This window comes from Rasamsonia emersonii, assembly GCF_000968595.1.
Source record: "Rasamsonia emersonii CBS 393.64 chromosome Unknown ctg1118621760365, whole genome shotgun sequence".
Lineage (NCBI taxonomy): Eukaryota > Fungi > Ascomycota > Eurotiomycetes > Eurotiales > Trichocomaceae > Rasamsonia > Rasamsonia emersonii.
In genome coordinates this window covers 38,601-51,361 of record NW_013563050.1, presented here as the reverse complement: position 1 = coordinate 51,361, position 12,761 = coordinate 38,601, and the positions used below count along the sequence as shown (strand labels likewise).

The following is a 12,761-nucleotide window of genomic DNA, read 5'->3' as shown; positions in this document are numbered from 1 at the left end:
GCCCCGGAAAATGCAACCATCGCCGAGCACCCCGCATCGCTCCATGCGTTTCTCCATAAATTTCGCTCCAATTGTCTGTCTGCGTCCCTGGATTAGCTTCGACAGCGCCCGATCAATTGCCGGAGACCATGGCGCGGTGCTTGACGGCGGCGCAGATCCTCGAAATATTTATATTATGTGCGTCTCGTGTCCCGACGTCAATCAACAATGGCCGTGATGCGGATGATTTTGTGTTGAATCCTCTGTCCACCATACCATGAGGCCCTCCTCTCTCCTCTTCACCGCTGCCACTGCGGCGGCGGCTGCCATCTCGCACCGTGTCCGCGACTCAGCCCCGATTGCTGTGAGCGGGTCTGTGCCGGACAATGCGGGGGATCCGGTCCTGCATCCGTTCGTCTCGTTCTCCATCGAGTTTGCCTTTTTCCCCGACTATGCAGGTATGTTGTGCTGTGAGATCAGAATCGTAGACCCTGGCTGACAGAAGGAAGGAAACAAATCTCATCCGAACCTTTTCTCGAATCAATTGCTGGACAACATTGCGGCCCTCCAAGGCAGCAAGCCGTACATCCGCGTTGGTGGAAACACTCAGTATGAATGAAACTCCTACCCACTCTGCCCACCCCGTAGATTGCGATTGTTTAGCTTGCTAAGACGCAGCAGGGACTACGCGCTGTACAATGCCAGCCTGAAGACGGCCACCAACGGCACCTACATCCCCAGCATCTCGACCGACTACCCGCGGATTCTCTACATCGGGCCGTCCTTCTTCGAATCCTACTCCACCTGGCCCGACACCAAGTTCATTCACGGCTTCAACCTGGCCAAGAATGACAGCATCGCGTTGGACAGCCTGCTCGCTACGGTGCCCCTGGTGTGCAAGGCCCTTCAAGGGGGCAAGCTCGCGTACTGGGAGCTGGGCAACGAGCCGGACTTGTACAAGACCTCTGCGCAGGGCATCATGCGGCCGGCGAACTGGACCGAACAGGACTATGTCAATGAGTGGCTGAACAAGTCGAGGGCCATCCGCAATGCGATGGCGAAGGCGTGTCCAGAAATGGCCACGGACGCCGCTTACAAGTATATTGCGCCGTCGTTTGCGGGGGTCTCCAACAGCCTGCAGCCTGTCACTACGTGGAAGGACGGACTGGACACGGATCACGATATTGCGCTGAACTCGGAGCACAAGTGAGTGCTGTCTGTCTTTTTACGAGCTCAAAACTGACCTATAGCTAGCTATATTGGTGGTGCTACCCAGCCCGGCGTCACGCTGCAGGGCACCCTGATGAACCACACGTCCACGGTCAACAGCGTGAACAAACAAGTCAACCTGTCGCGGGTTCTGACGGAGGAGAACCTCACCCCGGGCATCCCGTACATCCTGGGCGAGACCAACTCGCTGTACAACGAGGGTGCGCCGGGCCTGTCGAACGCCTTCGGCGCCGCGCTCTGGGGCATCGACTTCAACCTGTACTGCGCGTCGCAGGGCATCCGGCGGACGCACATGCACCAGGGCACGGACTACCGGTACGCGTCGTGGCAGCCGGTGCAGACGAACAAGACGACCATCGGCACGAAGCCGCCGTACTACGGCAACATCTTCGTCGCGGCGATGCTGCAGGGCGGGTCCGACGTGCGGGTTGTCAACCTGCCTTTGCCGAAGGAGGAAGAGGCAGCGTACGCGGCATATGTGGATGGCAAGCTGGCCCGCATCGCCGTCGTCAACATGGTCGAGTTCAACTACACGGAGACAAAACCCAACGCGACGCGGCCGTCGGCGACTTACACGTTCCAGGTGCCGCCATCGTCGTCACAGAAGTCCCTGTCGGTGCAGCGCCTGCTGGCCAACGGAAGCAATGCCATCACGGGCATCACCTGGGACGGCTGGTCGTACAACTACGAGCTGCAGGGCGGCAAGCCGGTGCGCCTGCACAATGTCACGGTGGGCGAGAAGGCGTCCGTCAATGAGCAGGGTGTGGTGGCGATTGACGTGCCGTACTCGAGTGCGGTCATACTGAACGTTGAGTGAAGTATTTATTCCAAGAGGGTCATCCCGATATGTAGCTAGCTAGGATAATAAAATCGTCTCTCTTTATTTTTATTTAGGATCATTTAAACCGCTATCTATGATATGAGCCTTTAACAATATTTTTTTTGCAGTAAGCACTGGCAACGTAATTGTAAAATGTCCATCGAAATTTCCTAGGTAGTTAGCCGGAACTGAGTAATAATATTCAAACCAACCAAACTGTCAGCCTGTCAGAACTATGTACATGTACAATGCAAGAGTCGTAAGAAAAGACGGTGGTACTAGAATGGTAACAATCAAGCGATTTTTTTTTTTAAAAAAAAAGTACGTAAAAAAAAATCCCACGCATACGGAGTAGAGATCAGGTTTATAATTTTTCTCTCAATGCCAGTCCAGCAAAGCGAGAAAACCTATTAGTCTATTTCCAGGAAAGAATCTATCTACCTAAAGCTTCTCCACATTTGGATCAGTGTAAAGTTATTACTGCGAACAGCATTTCCAGTCAGGAAAATTCCTTCCAGGAGCTCTGCGTAATTACCCCTTTCTTGCCTTGCACATGCATGCGCCTAGGATTATGGGATATTAGCCTGGTCCAGACCCCGGGTTATGGGCTGGACTGGGTGCTTGACCCAGGGACATGGTTCTCCCTGGGCTGAGTTTTTCAACCAGCCAATGGCTGGGTTGGTATGAAAGATGTGTTGGTCACCCTACTGCCATGCGAGTAGGCGGGAAGAATTGCTGATCAATCAATACGGAGTATTACTCTGGAGTACAGTGAGAAATTGCTTGCGCTAATAAGTACTGTTTCATCCTGAACGTATCGCACGACAAGCGTAAATCATACGAGTAGGAGCAGTCGATGGCTCGATGCAAATTGCAATAGATTAGTGATCGCAGATATTTACAGTTCAATGAAAGCACGGCTAAGTGCATACATGTACTGTACTGTACATGTCATTCGAGCCTAGTGTCGTCTAGATCCAACAGACAAGGTATTATTAGTTCCGGATTACAAGGACGATGCAGTTATTTCATTTGTAAGGCTGGTTTGTTGAAGGAAAATGTGTCTCTTTAATACACCATTTCAGCATTAGTATCGCTAGGGCATGACAGATACTCAGTTGTTCCCCTCGTCATGTTGCTACTAGCATTGGTTAAGCTGTGGCTTGTAGACAATCCTGGGATAGGACGAGTACTAATTGATAATTGAATCCACGATAGGACCGACCAGAGCTAACTTGGCTACAGCTGCAGTGCCGCTGCTGCGCCGCATGCTCCACACTCCATACGAGCGAGTACCTATACGGAGTAACAACACATCTTATCGACAGCCTCTCCAATGAGAATGCATTTCCCCCGCCCTAATAGCACAAGGAACATCCCATCTGGAATCATCCCACGACGCAGGATGAGTCTGACGCGCCACCGCCTTAACCCGCATTTTGACACCGGCTCCACTTGCCGGGGACCAGGATAGCTCTTATTATCCCTGGACGGGGTGCGATCCTTGCCAATCTCGTCGCGGTGCATGGTCGAACGTTTGATGTTCGTGATCGCTTGGTGTTTTTGCTAATTACCCCGGCTAGGGGCAGCACTCAGAGGGGTTATGGCTGGACTCGATTGTAAAATAAAGGCTTAATGGATTCACTTTTGTTTTCTCCCTTCCCCTCTTCTTTCCCCTCTCTCTCCGCATTTGTTTAGTATCCACTGATCACATAGGCGTTTCTGACTAGGAATACGTTGTGTTACCGCGCAGTCAGCGAAGCTCTGCTGATCGTTACCCCTCATCTATCGACCATGGCTGAATCCACCACCCGGCCACGAGGACGTTCTCCGCCGAAGCCTGCAAACGGGACGGCGACAGAGACAGAGAGATTCGTCAATGCCACTACGGGGATCGTCGCTGATGTACGTGCATGTAAACTAGTTTTTCTCTCTCTTTTTTTCTTCTGCCACTGCTAATTCGTTAGGACGACTCCAACGAGTACGAAGAAACGATATGGTCCTCCTCAGATAGCGCGTCCATCGCATCCAGCGTGTTGAACTATCAGTACGAGAACGGTCGCCGGTATGACACGTACGGCCAGGTGGGTTGCCAGAGATAGAAATCTTTCTTTGCGGTCTGTCCTAACTAGTGGGGGTTTTTAGGGAAGATATATGTACGACGCTGCCATGTCACGCTGCGATCGATATTGAGATCTGAGTTAACTCACTCTTTGCCAAACAAGCATGCCAAATGATGAATGGGAGCAGGACCGGCTTGATCTGGTATGTACAGTGCAGCTAGACAGCTGAGCTGGACGATTGGGCTAATAATGCCCATTATAGGCGCACCACGTGTAAGTAATCCCATAGAGTATACCATGCTTCTACGAAGGAGTTGTTTGTTAATGCTGGATTCTAGATTCCTGATCTTATTCAGAGGAGAACTATTCATCGCTCCGATCCAGAATCCGGAGACGATTCTGGATCTGGGAACGGGGACGGGGATCTGGGCGATGGATGTCGCTGAGTAGAGTCTCTCTCTCCCTTTAAAACTCCCTCGATTTATGCTCATATATATATAAACTTGCTAGCGCCTTCCCCAACGCCCGTGTCATTGGTACCGACCTCAGCGCCATCCAACCGCGCAATACCTCGCCAAACGTCGAGTTTGTGACCGATGATTTTGAGGAGGATTGGCTGTATCCGCCAGACTATTTTGATTTCATCCATGCGCGGACTATTTCTGGGTATGATTATCCAGTTATTCGTTAAACTGCACCAATGAATGATATCTTGTGCTGATATATGTTGTACTGAATGCCAGCTGCGTCCACGACTGGCCTCGCCTCCTGCGGCAATCATACACCCACCTCAAACCAGGCGGCTACTTCGAGATCGTCGAAGTCGCCATCTGGGCCTGGAGCGACGACGGCAGTCTGAAAGAGGACTCGCCCTACATCCAATGGCTGACGCACCTGAACCAGGCGGGCGACAAGACGGGCCGGAAGATGAACGTCGCGCCGGAGCTGAGGCGGTGGGTCACCGACGCCGGGTTCGAGGACGTCACCGAGAAGGTGTACGTCGTTCCCCTGGGCCCCTGGCCGAAGGATCCAAGACTGAAAGAGCTGGGCAAGTGGGAGACGGTTGTGGCGCCGGAGTCGGTCGAGGCGTATGGGCTGCGGCTGTATACGCAGATCTTGGGCAGGAGTCCGGAGGAGGCGAGGACTCAGCAGGAGAGGGTCAAGAAGCAGTTCAGAGAGAGGTCGCTGCACGCGTATACCAAGGTGTATGTAGTCTTTTCCTGGTGGGTAACATTTGACGGACTTGACTGCTAACACGACCAAGGTACGCGGTCTACGGAAGAAAGCCCCAAGCGAAACCGGCTTGCACAGCGCAGCAGACGACTGCCAAGGAGTGACGTCTCTATCATTGTCATCGTCATTTGGTCGATTTATTTACTGTTCCCATTCTATACCTTCTAATCTATTAATCGTGCGGCGCTCCAATCAGGCAATGCCTTGTTCGAACTCAATGACTTTAGCTCTTTGGCTGGAGCAATACTCTCATGCTTTCTTTCCGATGTACTCTGTATGTACCGTACATATCTGGATCACTTTCGACAGAGGACTTTTCTAAGCTGGAGCTCAATGGTATTCAACAACAAATAATTAGATGGAGAATACCTATCTACCCAGCAAGGGAAAGTCCCAAGAGACAGTTCACGAAACTAATAGCAATATCAGGACATGCACTGTCCTTACCTTACTCAGAGCAACAAGCAAGCAAGCATAGCCCTGTATTCTAAACCCTCCCTATAGACCCTATTCGGGAAGGAAGCTGGTACATGCGACCATAGGGTGTGGAAAACAGGGCTTCCCGTCCGCTCAGCCGTACTTAAGCCACACGCCGGCTGGTTAGTAGTTGGGTGGGTGACCACCAGCGAATCCCAGCTGTTGCATGTTTTTTTATTTTTTAATCAATTTTCTAAAATGATTTTCTTCTTGGCCGCGGTACTCGCCACAGCGATGGGAATGGGTCTCGGCTGCTCTGGGGCGAGTGTTTGTCCGGCTTCTTGTCCTGAGACTCGACATTCGAGGCCTGAGGTAATCTGCCCTCGCGGAGGCGTCGCGTGTGTGCAAAGAGCTCTTCCTGAAAGTCCTCGGAGATCCATGTCTTGATAATGGGGTAATTAGGGTCCCGCTGTTGGGTTTTCCCTCAAGTTAGACCTCTGTGCCGCATATATCCTGTCTGTCTTGGGGATACTCACTTCGTCTCGTTCCCATGGCAGATTGTAAGCTCTCAGAGTCTCGGGCTGGAGGTAGCTGCGGAGAACCTGGCAGTGAGAAATGTCAATATGTCTGCGCTATCTAGACCAAGGAAACTTCTGACCTTGATGTACGTGGTAATCACCGGTCCATTTGGTTCCTCTCTCTTCTTTTGTCGCGTTTCATTGTTCTGCTCTTCCGTGTAGCTGACTTCACTTTCGGCAGCTCCCGAAACCCGCCATCCTTGTTCTCCTCCTTCTGGTGTTCCTTCAAGTCGGAATTCTGCCATCCGTGAATGATTATCCGGTGCTATGTCTGTTCTCATGAAATCCTCATTTTTGAGAGGGTTATCGGCGTTCAGTGTCATGATTGAAAGCAGGCTGTGCGGTATCTGTACTTGACTGTTTGGTATCTGTACTTTGTAAGTTTGTTCTTCTGCTACGTTCCAAGAGGTTCCCTATCTGCTCTCTTATACGTGCATACTCTTCTGATATATTGAACATCAGGTCATCTGTACTTTTGTAAGTTTGGCTGTTTTCTTCCCTTATTACTAGAGCCTGCTTACTTCTCAACCCGTTCAGCATCTCCTCTTGCAGACTTTCTAATGCATGAATAAACTCTTCTGATGGAGCGTGCATCACCATGTCATTTTCCTGTTACATAGAACAAAAATTAGCTTGCTTGTAAAATCACACATATCCGAGCAAGAATTCACACCTCTTGCTCTTCCCCAAGTCGATATCCCAGATCCAGCCTCCCTGTAGTACCTCTTGTCTCTTCTGCAGCTGCATCTTGAGACGAAGTGGAAGGTGCCACCATAATCTGAATGGACTCATTGTCGTTATTTGAATCCTCACCAGATTCACTGCTGGAACTCGATTCTCGTAATTGCATGACGTGACTCAGGATGGTCCGGTGCGAGGACTCTGGCGGCGGCAAGTCCGCCTGGGGCTCCGGGTCGAAGTGCGTAGTATCCGACCGTTCTTCGTTCTCCGACATTTCGTCGTCCGATACATCGCCACCAAATCGAGCACCGGCCTGTGAACCTGACAGCTTTGACGCATTCGAATTGTAATTCTCGTCTTCATTTGTTCGCGGTATGGCAAACAGCGCTAGCTCTTCTAAATGGCGCCCGAGATGCCTTTGAAGACCAATTCCTGGTACCCCCTCGCGACATAAGGGGCAATCAACCTTGGTCTCCAGATCGGACTGTAATGAGTGCTTGGTCTGCAAGTGATGGTACCATTCTCGGCGGCTGGCATAGAGCAGGCTTGGTGTAGGACAATCGGGAAATACGCATATGTATGGCATGAGGTCATTGAAAATATGACGAGCCCATTCGCGCTGGGTCCGTATAATGACGATGAAGAAACAATACGGGCACTCAAATTCGTTTCCATCCGCTGCCTCTTTGGGTAGAGGTGGAATAGTAATCCCGTCACCGCGTTCGAACAGAGTTTGTGCGTAGGAGGTCTGGGAAATGCCTGAATTTGACGCGGCTTCATCAAATTTGATGTGCTGTTGCTCATCAAACTCTGTTGCAATGGTCTCGGACAGATTTGTTGACACGCCGTGAAAAGACAGCTGCTGAGGTGCAAAACCGCACGGAAAATTGCAGACAGTTTGTACAATGCGATTATCCGGGGAAATTGCTGGAAGTGTCCCTGCAAGGCTTCTCATCGGGTTCACTTCCACCTTGACACGCTGGGTAGTATCGATGACTCGAATGCATCCTCCGAACTTCCCAAATTCCGAATGGTGTTTGGCTCAATCGCAGTTAATGGAGCTGCAGCTGCTTCATCTTGGTATTGGCACGAGGTCGAAACGGAGCATGGCGTGGTCAAACCGCACGTGCCACATAAAACGGCTACAATGAATGACAATGTTCATATGGTGGCTGGAGGGACCAAGGTCAAGTTCGCCATTGTGACATCGACTCTGCAAAGCGTTCCATGGCCCGAAGCGGAAGACCTGCCACCTGCCTCGCCAATTAATAATATGTGCTCTGAACTTTTGCGGGCCGAAGTCCCAGTTAATCAGAAGCCGCGGAAGCTCACCGGCTGCATCTCGGACGAAACTCACCGACATAACTTCTACGTGGTGAGAAGCTTCGTGGGCGATCCGCGATCAGAGTCTCTCGAAACACTTCTCGCGTCTTCATCTAGCCCGATCAGGTTTCAAACACGCAGCGGTTTCGTCTTCAACCGCAGAGACCGTCTGTGGCTGGCGGCAAACCTTGCCTGTAGTGTACTGCAATTGCATGGGAGCTGGCTGAAGGCTCGATGGCAACGAAAGACATTCTGTTCTCGAAGATTGAATCCGAGAATAAAACGCAACTCTACCATCCTTATCTATTACAGCCAGTCCAGAGCCGTTCAGACCAGTCCATCATCTCAACCCATAGCAGCCTGATCCGAAACGAAGTCCTGTTCCCCCTTGGGCTGGCCCTCGTGGAGTTATCCCTGTGTCAGACCATTCCCGCCTTACGCGCGCCGGAAGACTCAGACCCTGACGAGGACACAGCCGATCTAAAGACTGCATCTCGCCTTCTTAAGTATGTTTACGATGAGAGCGGGATGAGATACGGAGATGTGGTCGAGCAGTGTCTGTTTTGGCGTGGGGGAAGAGAAGCGAAACCTGATGATGAGGACTTCCAGGAAAAAGTGTTTAATTCCATCATATCGCCATTGCTGGAGGATTTGAGCAACTTTGATGGCAAGGGCCAAATTTATTAACCAAAATAAAAAGGAGAGAGATACAACTAGCTTCTTTGCTGTGTATGTATGTAGCAGTAGGAGCACTGTAGAAACTCAGCACCTATTCAGCCTTGATTTCATTTTCGCGACATCTCGGTTTCAAGCCGATGCAGATGCCCCAATAAACTAATTACCTACCTTGTTTGATAAGATTGATCTCTAGGATTGGACCACTACAATGGAGTAGTCGAGAGTCGAGGAGCGAGCACGGGGTGCCTCCTCGATAAGCTAGATCAGGCCTAGTCACTATACACTTAGGATTTCACACTTTCTTAAATAAAATCTGAACTGGGGGTTTTAATTGAGGGTGAAAATGGGGTAGTAAAGTTTTTTTTTGTTTTTTTTAACAAAATGGGTAATCCCTTTTATGTGGAGTAGTCTAGTGTTCCTTCAGAAAAAAAAAGAGAGAGAGAAAGAAAAGAGACGAGAGGAAAACAAGCTCCTCCAAATAACATATATATAACAAATATTCTACTCGTACTGGACAGCGTACAGGTCTGGTCAACACTGTTGCATCGCATTCAGCAGTGCTCCTTCCAGTTATACTCGTACAGAGAGAAATGTGTCAGGTGATTTCCCACCCAGCAAGAAAGACGGCTCTCACATCCTTTCTTAACCGTGTCCTCTCTGTCTGCTGACGGAATCTCATGCTGCAACTTCTCTACCAGGAAACAGAATTATTTACCTTCTCTAGCTGTTCCTGTCCGGTGACAACAGCCTGTCAAGTCGGTCGATCACCGCCTGGTCTTTAGGGTTGACAAGCTCCTCGTGGGCAACGACGCTGATATGGAACCCCGACAGTTGCTGCTCTTCGGCGTTCGCATAACACGATGCCGTGCGTAGGATATTCTTGATCGTCCGGCCCTTTTCGACAATCGATTTGTCAGTCATAATTCATGCCCCACTACTGGAAGATTTCTTTCTCACGTTGAGTTTCAACTCGCCCAGCACCGCAAAGATCTCGGCCGGCCAGCGCTTTTCATCTATGATACACGCGTTTTTCTGCACGAGATTCTTCCAGATCGCGGCTCGGACCTCTGATGAGAGCTGAGGGAACTTGATCGTGATGTGTATCCGCGACAGAAAAGCGTCGTCGAGATCGGCCTTCCGGTTGGTGGTCAGGAACAGCACGCCCTCGTAGTATTCGATCATTCGGAGGAACACTTTTCCACGCCAGCCAGAGTTTGGGTAAATACAGATATGAATTCATTGAATTCATTTTTAGGTAAAAACGAGAATGAGAATACCCGCAACGATAGCATTCCTCCCAAGCTCCATCGACGATCTCTTTGTCATGAGCACATCGGCCTCGTCGAGCAGGACTACAGCTTCCCACTTCTTGGCCATCTTGAAGATGTCATCCAACTTCCTTTCCACGGTGACCACGTCTGTGCTGAGCTCACCCCCGGAGACACAGTACAAAGGGCGTTCTGCTTGCTCCGCGACGCTTTCTGCATGTTTGTATTAGCATTCCGTCCGCTGAAGGAAGGAACTTTTTATTCTCCTGATGGATAAACAAACCTGCGGTGAGAGTCTTGCCTAATCCCGGTTCCCTAATTGATAATGAGCAAATGTTCAGGTGGTTTAGACCGAAGGTGCACCCACCCTTCCAGGAGAAATACAAGGCCTCGTCCTTTGCCCTTCATGATATCATCGAACCGGAGCCTCCCCAGCTGATGGCCTTTCACGAGGCTCCGGATCAATGACTTCTTCCGGGACTCCATCTGCAGCATCTCGAATGCCTGCGGATTCCACTGAATGGGCTCCAGACGATCAATCAGGATCCATCCCCATTCTTTGCTCCGGAGACAGGACGCCGGACCCCGCGCCGGGCACAGGAGAAGCAGGTCACATCGGGTCCCAATCGCCTCCGACATGTCCTGCAGCTTGTCAAACGGCGATGACTTGGGTTTCTTACCATTCATATGGTCCGAACCCGAACCGTAACTTGACTTTTCACTGTCAGGGATGGAACCCGCCTCACTCAGAGTTTCTTCCGAGTCCGAGTCCGAGGAATCAGAAGAGTCGCTATCGGATGAATCCGAATCAGGAATTAATGGTTTTCGGCCACGCATGAAGACTGGTTTGGGAGGAGAGGCTTTCTTCTTATCTTTTTCTTCGGCTTGGGAGAGACCAAGTCGGCACGCTGTCCACAGTTCTCGCTGAGGAACATGGAATAATCAACGATCAATCGTTCATTTACCTACCGAAATTTAGCATCAAATGGAACGAGGCTCAAGGCAGATGGGCATTACCTCATTCAGCGGAACTCGCACACCCACCGTTCTCCAGAGAGGTCCTTTGTACGAACGATGGCCAAACCCGGTGAGCTCATTGCCCAGTAGGGCTTTGAAGACTTCCGCCCGGCGACGCAACTTCTCTTGGAGCCTGTCCCAGTCCGGCGACATGGATGCTGGAATCAGCGGAAGCTGCGAGATCCCGTATTGTCCTCTCATGGGGATGAAACACTCCTGCCGTGCCAGCCCGAGACGCTCACCGTCAAAGTCCAGCCGCAGCCCGCTGACGCAATAACCCCTGGACTTGTACAGCACGTTCCGGCAAATCCAGAATTCTTTGTATCGGCCTTCGTTGAACACGACAATTTCGTTGGGCGGATAGATGGTCCACAGTTCCTGTCCATCGACCTTACCCTCGGCGATATTTCGCTCATAGTTCTTGATGATATGTGCCAGATCTCTCTTGGGGTCGTGGATAAAGTCTGACAATAGCTTCATCTCTCTCCGCAGATGTTCTGGATTGGCAGGGTCACTGGCGAAGGCCTCGATTGCCTCACGGTGGAAGAAAAGCTCGGAGAAGGGAAAGCGGATCTTGATGACTTTGGCGTCGAGGTCGGTATCATCGTAACATGTAGGTGCCATCCGCCGGAACTCTCTGCACAGCGTTTTCGACCGTATCTCGAGAACAGTTTCCACCGGTATAAAGCACTTCCTCTGCTTCTGCACAACGTTGCGAAGCAGCACCGAGTATTCCTCGAATTTCCGCTTCTCCCGTTCGGCCCGTTTTGGAGTCGGGCAAAATCGCTCGGTCAGGACGATCTGGTTTCCTCCGCCGCGGAGATTTCGGGACTGGATTTCGGTAATGTCCGCGAAGCGTGCCGCAACTGGTTGATCCAGAGGAGGGACCGTTACTTTGCTGATGTCGGTGCTCGTGGCGGTCGGTTTTAGCAGCGCATCGTTGTCCACCGCGGTTTCCTGATCGTTACCGGCGGTGTCTGAACCGACTTGTGTCGACGTTCCGCTGTAGCTCGGAGCAGCTGGCGCGATTTGTGTGCATTGATCGGGCGGAAAGTGGGAAGGAAGAGTGGTCAGATAGTCCTGGAGAGACATGACGACGGCGATGATCTGATTTCTGAGCAGGTGTGGCCAATGCGGCGTCTAGCAGGAAGGTCGTGTAAATGATCGGAATCCCCTTGAATACCGTGATCAGAAACCGAAAACGAATATGGAAATGGAGACGCAGGATGTTAAATACAGAAGATGGAAAGCCCAAAGGGCTGAGGAAGGGATTGCGATTGCGCCTTCACCGATAGCGCCTTGGACGGGAATGAAATGATAAGATCAGCGAAACTTTGCACAGCCTTAAATGGACTTGCATGTTTGAGCAGTACAATGTATGGTGATCCACTGTAGTCTGCTAGTTCCCAATGAGTCGGTGCCTCGCTGGCGAGCTGCGTGAATGCCCGACGAGAGCAGGCTCAGCCTCATGCAC

At 51.0% G+C, this 12,761-nt stretch overlaps 5 protein-coding genes across 5 annotated transcripts; 3 read left to right on the top strand and 2 right to left on the bottom strand.

Moving 5' to 3' along the window:
• Positions 1–256: 256 nt before the first annotated feature.
• T310_6126 (uncharacterized protein) lies at positions 257–2,026 on the top strand (the record flags this gene model as incomplete). The annotated part of the gene is made up of 4 exons (XM_013471054.1): positions 257–437; positions 489–588; positions 661–1,185; positions 1,234–2,026. 4 exons carry the CDS (start codon positions 257–259, stop codon positions 2,024–2,026), a joined length of 1,599 nt encoding a protein of 532 aa, XP_013326508.1.
• A 1,797-nt stretch (positions 2,027–3,823) lies between these two features.
• Positions 3,824–5,429, top strand: T310_6125 (UMTA methyltransferase family protein; the record flags this gene model as incomplete). The annotated part of the gene is made up of 7 exons (XM_013471053.1): positions 3,824–3,934; positions 3,997–4,094; positions 4,255–4,294; positions 4,355–4,365; positions 4,603–4,758; positions 4,836–5,297; positions 5,357–5,429. The coding sequence occupies 7 exons, from the start codon at positions 3,824–3,826 to the stop codon at positions 5,427–5,429; spliced, it is 951 nt and encodes a 316-aa protein (XP_013326507.1).
• A 558-nt stretch (positions 5,430–5,987) lies between these two features.
• T310_6124 (uncharacterized protein) lies at positions 5,988–7,956 on the bottom strand (the record flags this gene model as incomplete). The annotated part of the gene is made up of 6 exons (XM_013471052.1): positions 5,988–6,184; positions 6,279–6,333; positions 6,401–6,677; positions 6,760–6,787; positions 6,842–6,929; positions 6,994–7,956. 6 exons carry the CDS (start codon positions 7,954–7,956, stop codon positions 5,988–5,990), a joined length of 1,608 nt encoding a protein of 535 aa, XP_013326506.1.
• A 210-nt stretch (positions 7,957–8,166) lies between these two features.
• Positions 8,167–9,011, top strand: T310_6123 (uncharacterized protein; the record flags this gene model as incomplete). The annotated part of the gene is made up of 2 exons (XM_013471051.1): positions 8,167–8,376; positions 8,523–9,011. 2 exons carry the CDS (start codon positions 8,167–8,169, stop codon positions 9,009–9,011), a joined length of 699 nt encoding a protein of 232 aa, XP_013326505.1.
• A 915-nt stretch (positions 9,012–9,926) lies between these two features.
• Positions 9,927–12,379, bottom strand: T310_6122 (uncharacterized protein; the record flags this gene model as incomplete). Its single annotated transcript, XM_013471050.1, has 5 exons — positions 9,927–10,195; positions 10,280–10,483; positions 10,554–10,585; positions 10,638–11,178; positions 11,311–12,379. 5 exons carry the CDS (start codon positions 12,377–12,379, stop codon positions 9,927–9,929), a joined length of 2,115 nt encoding a protein of 704 aa, XP_013326504.1.
• Between the last annotated feature and the right edge of the window lie 382 nt (positions 12,380–12,761).